The sequence below is a fragment of the Entelurus aequoreus genome, linkage group LG28 (assembly GCF_033978785.1).
Source record: "Entelurus aequoreus isolate RoL-2023_Sb linkage group LG28, RoL_Eaeq_v1.1, whole genome shotgun sequence".
NCBI lineage: Eukaryota > Metazoa > Chordata > Actinopteri > Syngnathiformes > Syngnathidae > Entelurus > Entelurus aequoreus.
Window position 1 is genome coordinate 2,147,890 of NC_084758.1, and position 9,718 is coordinate 2,157,607.

A 9,718-nucleotide genomic window follows, 5' to 3' on the forward strand; every position below is an offset into this window, starting at 1 on the left:
CAGAAAAATCCCAACTTTTTGACACTTAAAAAAAATGCAGACTTTTTGACACTTTGAAAAAATCCTGACTTTTTGACGAAAATAATCCTGATTTTTGACACTTGGAAAAAAATCTCGATTTTTTGGAAAAAATAAATCCTGACTTTTTGACACCTGGAAAAAATCCTGATTTTTTGACAAAAAAAATCCCAATTTTTTGACAATTAAAAAAAATGCCAACTTTTGACACTTAGAATAAATCCAGACTTTTTGACACTTGGAAAAAATCCCAATTTTTGGACACTTGGAAAAAAATCCCAATTTTTTGACACTTAGAAAAAAATCCCAATTTTTTGACACTTAGAAAAAATGCCGACTTTTTGACACTTAGAAAAAATCCCGACTTTTTGACACTTGGAAAAAATTCAGACTATTTGACACTTAGAAAAAATCCAGACTTTTTGACACTTAGAAAAAAATGCAGACTTTTTGACACTTGGAAAAAATCCGGACTTTTTGACACTTAGAAAAAAATCCAGACTTTTTGACACTTAGAAAAAATCCCAATTTTTTGACACTTGGAAAAAAATCCCAATTTTTTGACACTTAGAAAAAATCCCAATTTTTTGACATTTAGAAAAAATCCAGACTTTTTGATAAAATAAATCCTGACTTTTTGACACTTGGAAAAAAAAACCAACTTTTGACAGAAAAAAAAAGCCGACTTTTTGACCCTTAAAAAAAAAGCAGACTTTTTGACACAGAAAAATCCCAACTTTTTGACACTTAAAAAAAATGCAGACTTTTTGACACTTTGAAAAAATCCTGACTTTTTGACGAAAGTAATCCTGATTTTTGACACTTGGAAAAAATCTCGATTTTTTGGAAAAAAGAAATGCTGACTTTTTGACACCTGGAAAAAATTCTGATTTTTTGACAAAAAAAAATCCCAATTTTTTGACAATTAAAAAAAATGCCAACTTTTGACACTTAGAATAAATCCAGACATTTTGACACTTGGAAAAAATCCCAATTTTTTGACACTTGGAAAAAAATCCCAATTTTTTGACACTTAGAAAAAAATCCCAATTTTTTGACACTTAGAAAAAATGCCGACTTTTTGACACTTAGAAAAAATCCCGACTTTTTGACACTTGGAAAAAATTCAGACTATTTGACACTTAGAAAAAATCCAGACTTTTTGACACTTAGAAAAAAATGCAGACTTTTTGACACTTGGAAAAAATCCGGACTTTTTGACACTTAGAAAAAAATCCAGACTTTTTGACACTTAGAAAAAATCCCAATTTTTTGACACTTGGAAAAAAATCCCAATTTTTTGACACTTAGAAAAAATCCCAATTTTTTGACATTTAGAAAAAATCCAGACTTTTTGATAAAATAAATCCTGACTTTTTGACACTTGGAAAAAAAACCCAACTTTTGACAGAAAAAAAAAGCCGACTTTTTGACCCTTAAAAAAAAAGTAGACTTTTTGACACAGAAAAATCCCAACTTTTTGACACTTAAAAAAAATGCAGACTTTTTGACACTTTGAAAAAATCCTGACTTTTTGACGAAAGTAATCCTGATTTTTGACACTTGGAAAAAATCTCGATTTTTTGGAAAAAAGAAATGCTGACTTTTTGACACCTGGAAAAAATTCTGATTTTTTGACAAAAAAAAATCCCAATTTTTTGACAATTAAAAAAAATGCCAACTTTTGACACTTAGAATAAATCCAGACATTTTGACACTTGGTAAAAATCCCAATTTTTTGACACTTGGAAAAAAATCCCAATTTTTTGACACTTAGAAAAAAATCCCAATTTTTTGACACTTAGAAAAAATGCCGACTTTTTGACACTTAGAAAAAATCCCGACTTTTTGACACTTGGAAAAAATTCAGACTATTTGACACTTAGAAAAAATCCAGACTTTTTGACACTTAGAAAAAATCCCAATTTTTTGACACTTGGAAAAAAATCCCAATTTTTTGACACTTAGAAAAAATCCCAATTTTTTGACATTTAGAAAAAATCCAGACTTTTTGATAAAATAAATCCTGACTTTTTGACACTTAGAAAAAAATACCAACTTTTGACAGAAAAAAAAGCCGACTTTTTGACACTTAAAAAAAAAAGCAGACTTTTTGACACAGAAAAATCCCAACTTTTTGACACTTAAAAAAATGCAGACTTTTTGACACAGAAAAATCCCAACTTTTTGACACTTAAAAAAAATCCAGACTTTTTGACACTTTGAAAAAATCCTGACTTTTTGACGAAAGTAATCCTGATTTTTGACACCTGGAAAAAATCTCGATTTTTTTGGAAAAAAGAAATCCTGATTTTTTGACACTTAGAAAAAATCCTGATTTTTTTGACAAAAAAATCCCAATTTTTTGACAATTAAAAAAAATGCCAACTTTTGACACTTAGAATAAATACAGACTTTTTGACACTTGGAAAAAATCCCAATTTTGTGACACTTGGAAAAAATCCCAATTTTTTGACACTTAGAAAAAAATCCCAATTTTTTGACACTTAGAAAAAATCCCAATTTTTTGACATTTAGAAAAAATCCAGACTTTTTGATAAAATAAATCCTGACTTTTTGACACTTAGAAAAAAATACCAACTTTTGACAGAAAAAAAAATGCCGACTTTTTGACACAGAAAAATCCCAACTTTTTGACACTTAAAAAAAATGCAGACTTTTTGACACAGAAAAATCCCAACTTTTTGACACTTAAAAAAAATCCTGACTTTTTGACGAAAATAATCCTGATTTTTGACACTTGGAAAAAATGTCGATTTTTTGGAAAAAAGAAATCCTGACTTTTTGACACTTAGAAAAAAATCCCGTTTTTTTAACAAAAAAAATCCCAATTTTTTGACAATTAAAAAAAATGCCAACTTTTGACACTTAGAAAAAATCCAGACTTTTTGACACTTAAAAAAATGCAGACTTTTTGACACTTAGAAAAAATCCAGACTTTTTGACATTTGGAAAAAATTCTGACTATTTGACACTTAGAAAAAATCCAGACTTTTTGACACTTAGAAAAAAATGCAGACTTTTTGACACTTGGAAAAAATCCGGACTTTTTGACAGTAAAAATCCCGACATGTTTTTTGCAGCTTGCGTGATGAGTTTGCCAACTATAAAAATGAGGGATTTATTTATTTTTTTTAACGAAAGAAACTACTGTTCTAAATGTGTCCACTGAAAGTCACAATAGCAATTCTGCTAGGCAAGCAAACACAGTAAAGGGTGACTGTGGCTCCTCCTCCTCGACCCACATGAAACTCAACACCTGCTGTTTTATGTCTTGTGCTTGAACACATGCTCATTTGGCACCCTCCTTACCCCGAAATGTCTCAAACACGAGACAAGTGAATTCAACCCTTTTGAATAGTTTTGACCTCCGTTTCTTACGGTTTGTTGAGTTAGCACTGGATTGATACGTGGACATGACAAAGGAGGTGTTTGATACCTAGAAGAGTTAACATGTTGTGTTTATTGTTCAATCCCAGAAAGACTGACTTAATCCTGGTTTTGTAGACCCACTGAGACCAAGTCTGAGCTCATTGTGTATTTGAAGCTGCATCAATTTCCTTTAGAATTTTCAACAAACTTGAAGTGTTTTGTCCAGAGGATTAGTTGTGATTTGTACGTTTTCATAATGTGCTTGTTCTATTTTTGGCCAAGGTAAAACCAAGAAAACAAGCTGGAGTTGTCTTTATCATGCCATGATTTTACTTGGGAATAGATGTTCCTCCCGGCGGGCCTCAGCTGAAATGACTTTGACACCCCTGCTCTAGAGGAAGGTTAAAGTGTAATCTAAGGCTTTGCCAGCAGATGTCGCCATAGACAGCTAGTTGAGTAGGTCGTGTTATAAAGTGGCGTGTCGCTGGTGCAGGAGTTCAGTCGTTTCCACGTGGAGATCACGCCGATGCTGGATCGCCTGCTGAACAACAGGAAGGAGTGGAACGCTCTCAAGGAGGAGCACGAGGCCAAGGTCGCCGTCATCGAGGCGGACAAGAAGGCCAAGGAGGAGGCGGCGGGGAAGGCTGCTGCCGCCAGACAAGGTGGGTCGCAACTTGTGCTTAAACGGAGTACCACCCTGAGCAGGCGCCACCTTGGCCACGTAGCAGGAAGGGGAGGGGTGAACTGGAAATCATAGTTGACAAGAAACATCTTAGTTTTTACCTCCTCCCTCACATAGAGCCTGAGTTTAACATTGTAATTATTCATTTTTACATTTTCAATTTTTAAATTCAAAATGTTTCAATGTAAAATATTTAAATGTTACACTTTTAAATGTTACATTTTTGAAAAAAAAAAAAAATTTTAAATTTTTTTAAATTTGTAATTTTAAAAAAATATTTTTTAATTTTTTAATATTTTTTTTTACATTTTATTAATTCAAATTTTGTATTTTTTAATTCTACATTTTTAAATTTCAATTTAAAAATGTTTAATTTATACATTTTTAAATTTTTAATTATTAATTTATACATTTTTCAATTTTTAAATTCTACATTTTTCAATGTAAAATTTTTCAATGTTAAATTTAAAAAAAAATAATAATAATTTTTTTTTTAATTTTTAAATTTTTTAAAATCTTTTAATTTTATAAAATTTAAAAAAAAACTTTTTTTACATTTTTTTTAAATGTTACATTTTTTACATTTTTAAAATTAAAATTATTTTTTTTAAACATTAAACATTTTTTTATTTTTTTTTTATTTTTAATTTTTAATTAATTTAAAAAATATATTTTTTTTTTACATTTTTAAAATTTTTTCAAATTTGTAATTTTTTTTTACCTTTAAAAAAAAAATTAATTTCCTTTTTTTTTAAATTAAGGCAAGACCTGATTAGTCCCAAAGAGGAAGACATGATGCAGTATTATCTGCTCACTGGTGGTTGTTTGAGCACACTGCAGCTAGTCCGTAACCAATGCTTCAGTCACATGCAGGATTCTCACAAGAATGAGGCAGAAATATGTCTTGTGCTGCTGTTTAACGCATCAACAGTCATGGAATTGGGGAAGTACTGGAACGGAGGTTTGCAAAGATCCTCCCGGGGGACATTTGTGGCCCGCAGCTATCTTTTCACGGCTCGTGGCACATTCTGAAAATAATATTTTTTTAAAAACAACATAAAAAGTGTAATAAAAGAGCAAACAGGTGAAAAGTAACGAGACAAAGTTGCAATGTTGTCTCCAATATGATTAATAGCCATGCAGGCTGGTTTTTTTTCTTTCAAACTGTCATTGCTCAAAAATAATAATGAGTCAAAATCAATGTTATGAATTATTGATCTCTTATATTACTAATATTGCATATTTTGTGTTTTCCATATAGAAACAACGTTTTCAGAAAAAATAAAGTCTTTGACTTATTTTTAACACTTTTATGAGTGGGACCCTTTTGGATCCTGGAGAATATTAGTGCGATTAGTTGTTGTTTTTTTAAACTGTCATTTCTTGAAAAATATTAATGGATTCAAATCAATGTTATGAATTACTGATCTATTCAAGGTTACAATGACTTACTAATATTACTAATGTTGCATATTTTGTGTTTCCCTTATAAAAAACAAAGATAATAAAGTAATAACTTCTAAGTGACGAATACATCTGGGGCCGTACTTATCAAGCTTCTTAGAATTACTCCTAAGAAGTCTGCTAAGAGTTGACTTAAGAGTAAATAAATTCTTGGCTGAAAGCTGCACTTAAAAGTTAGTTATCAAGCGTCTTACTCACACTTTCAGCGAAGTGTAGGACTGAATCTTAAGTGTCACACTCAGAGCTGAATGACGACATTACTATGTGCCGTAAACGCAATTTTAGGTGACGTCATTTCTGTGTCCATAGAAATGACCAATCACGGAAGGGAATCCGTTGTCTAAGAATAAAGAAATATCTTGGAAATATTGAAGTGGACAATGGGAGTGTATATTTTGACAATAAACTACAAAATAATACAAAACAAACTAGTCCCCGCCGGCACTCACGCTACCGCTCCCTCTCTTCTCTTCTCTCGCCCACACACTCACTGACGTCACTCACCTCACGGCCACACACATACGCTACTGTCATAACATTTTCTTTCCAATTCATTAATTAGGCAACTCATTTGAAAGTGGTGTGGGTGGCTCTATATATACTAGCCCACTGCAGACACATGCAGAAATCAACAAGGAATCGAAAAGTATTAAATCTGTGACAAAAATAATATCCGCTCTGTCTAAACGATTTCCAATTCATTAATTAGGCAACTCATTTGAAAGTGGTGTGGGTGGCTCTATATATACTAGCCCACTGCAGACACATGCAGAAATCAACAAGGAATCGAAAAGTATTAAATCTGTGACAAAAATAATATCCGCTCTGTCTAAACGATACCGTTTGATCAGCTGCTCGTCATCAAAAAACAAACAAACATTGTTCCGTTCCCTGAACGTTCGCGCACGTCTCTCTCGCCTCAGTGCCATCCCCTGCTGGCAACTCCTAACCACTTAAGACACCTCTGAAGGTCTCTTAAATATCGTGGAGAGTAGGAGTGATTCTTAGACTTAAGAACGTTGATAAAAAAGCTTTTATTCTTAAGTTTGAGAGTGGGACTAAATTTCGCAAATTCTCAGGACATAAGTGTAAAATGGCACTCTAAGAAGCTTGATAAGTACGGCCCCTGAAGTTTATCTAGAGATTTAACTGTTGAAATATGTATTTTTTTAGTCCTTATTTTAAACACTTTTATGAGTAGGACCCTTTTGATCCTGTTGCGTTTGACCAGATGTTCCTCCAAGTGGGATGTAAAACGCTGGTCAGTCCCAAGTTCCTCAGATGACATATAAACTGACTCAAAGGTACCACCAAGCACAGAATAGGTATTTTGTAATTTATTGTCAAATATTTGAGAATAGAGACCAGCCTCGAACAACACATACGAATGCGCAGCCCAAGTTGATCTGGCATTCCAAAGGAAAAAGCACCTCTTTTCACACAAAGAAAGCCCCCATCTTCCCCCCCCCCCCCCCTCCTCTCAACACTGATAAGAAGAGAGACTTGGGGGTTGTGTTCACATTCCTGATGGTTTACGACCCTGTCTAAACAGGCAATCTGAAGACAAAGAGAAACTAGTATACAGAGTATACATGGAAAAATATGAGCTGATTCAAACATGATTATGAATAAAGAAATAACTCTTAAACATAGGCATTATCCACAATCCCTTTAGTGGGATTTCTTTTTTATAACTGTACTTGCTCAAAAATAATTAAAATAAGTGTTATGAATTATTGACCTATTCAAGGCTCCAAATACTTACTAATATTACTAATGTTGCATATTTTGTGTTTCCCTTATAAAAAACAAAGATAATAAAGTAATAACTTCTAAGTGACGAATAAATCTGAAGTTTATCTAGAGATTTAACTGTTGAAATATGTATTTTTTTAGTCCTTATTTTAAACACTTTTATGAGTAGGACCCTTTTGATCCCTTTAGTGGGATTTCTTTTTTATAACTACTTGCTCAAAAATAATTAAAATACGTGGCTCCAAATACTTACTAATATTACTAATATTGCATATTTTCTGTGTTTTCCATATAAGTACACATATTGAAGTCTGAAGTATTCATCATCAATTAGTACCAATAAGTACAGTACACATATTGAAGTGTCAAGTATTCATCATCAATTAGTACCAATAAGTACAGTACACATATTGAAGTGTCGATTATTCATCATCAATTAGTACCAATAAGTACAGTACACATATTGAAGTGTCAAGTATTCATCATCAATTAGTACCAATAAGTACAGTACACATATTGAAGTGTCAAGTATTCATCATCAATTAGTACCAATAAGTACAGTACACATATTGAAGTGTCAAGTATTCATCATCAATTAGTACCAATAAGTACAGTACACATATTGAAGTGTCAAGTATTCACCATCAATTAGTACCAATAAGTACAGTACACATATTGAAGTGTCAAGTATTCATCATCAATTAGTACCAATAAGTACAGTACACATATTGAAGTGTCAAGTATTCATCATCAATTAGTACAAATAAGTACAGTACACATATTGAAGTGTCAACTATTCATCATCAATTAGTACCAATAAGTACAGTACACATATTGAAGTGTCAAGTATTCATCATCAATTAGTACCAATAAGTACAGTACACATATTGAAGTGTCAAGTATTCATCATCAATTATCATCTTCATTGATTTTTCTTTTCTTCTTTTCCCTGCAGCTGGTGCAGCAGCACAGTCAAAGACCTGTACTCTCAGTTAGTGTGGCGCCATCTACTGTACCTCTACTACATCTACAGTCCTGTTCCTCTTCTGTACTTCTACTACATCTACTGTACTACTACTACTACATCTACTGTACCTCTACTACATCTACAGTCCTGTTACTACATCTACTGTACCTCTACTGTACTTCTACTACATCTACTGTACCTCTACTACATCTACAGTCCTGTTACTACATCTACTGTACCTCTACTGTACTTCTACTACATCTACTGTACTGCTACTACATCTACAGTCCTGTTACTACATCTACTGTACCTCTACTGTACTTCTACTACATCTACTGTACTACTACTACTACATCTACTGTACTTCTACTACATCTACTGTACTACTAATACTACATCTACTGTACTTCTACTACATCTACTGTACTGCTACTACATCTACAGTCCTGTTACTACATCTACTGTACCTCTACTACATCTACTGTACTACTACTACTACTACATCTACTGTACTTCTACTACATCTACTGTACTACTACTACTACTACATCTACTGTACTTCTACTACATCTACTGTACTGCTACTACATCTACAGTCCTGTTACTACATCTACTGTACCTCTACTGTACTTCTACTACATCTACTGTACTACTACTACTACTACATCTACTGTACTTCTACTACATCTACTGTACTGCTACTACATCTACAGTCCTGTTACTACACCTACTGTACCTCTACTGTACTTCTACTACATCTACTGTACTGCTACTACATCTACAGTCCTGTTACTACATCTACTGTACCTCTACTGTACTTCTACTACATCTACTGTACTACTACTACTACATCTACTGTACTTCTACTACATCTACTGTACTACTACTACTACATCTACTGTACTTCTACTACATCTACTGTAATTGTACTACATCTACTGTCCTGCTACAATATCTACTGTAGTTTTACTACATCTACTGTACTTTTACTACATCTACTGTACTTCTACCACATCTACTGTACTACTACTACATCTACTGTAGTTTTACTACATCTACTGTACTGCTACTACATCTACTGTACCTCTACTGTACTTCTACTACATCTACTGTAATTTTACTACATCTACTGTACTATTACTACTACATCTACTGTAATTTTACTACATCTACTGTACTACTACTACATATACTGTACTTTCACTTCATCTACTGTACTACTACTACATCTACTGTACTACTACTACATATACTGTACTTCCACTTCATCTACTGTATTACTACTACATATACTGTACTTCCACTTCATCTACTGTACTACTACTACATATACTGTACTTCCACTTCATCTACTGTACTAGTACTACATCTACTGTAATTTTACTACATCTACTGTACTGCTACTACATCGACTGTACTTTTACTACATCTACTGTACT

General features: G+C 32.7%; 1 protein-coding gene across 6 annotated transcripts in view; it reads left to right on the top strand.

The window, feature by feature from the left end:
* LOC133645102 (rod cGMP-specific 3',5'-cyclic phosphodiesterase subunit alpha-like) overlaps positions 1 to 9,423 on the top strand; it is a 121,038-nt gene extending 111,615 nt beyond the window's left edge. For all 6 annotated transcript variants that reach the window (XM_062039903.1, XM_062039904.1, XM_062039905.1 and 3 more), the window contains 2 exons: positions 3,905 to 4,073; positions 8,268 to 9,423. In XM_062039903.1, the coding sequence (XP_061895887.1) occupies positions 3,905 to 4,073; positions 8,268 to 8,308 (210 nt within the window). In that variant the 3' untranslated portion in view covers positions 8,309 to 9,423. The remainder of the gene's footprint in view (positions 1 to 3,904; positions 4,074 to 8,267) is intronic.
* The last annotated feature ends 295 nt before the right edge of the window (positions 9,424 to 9,718 follow it).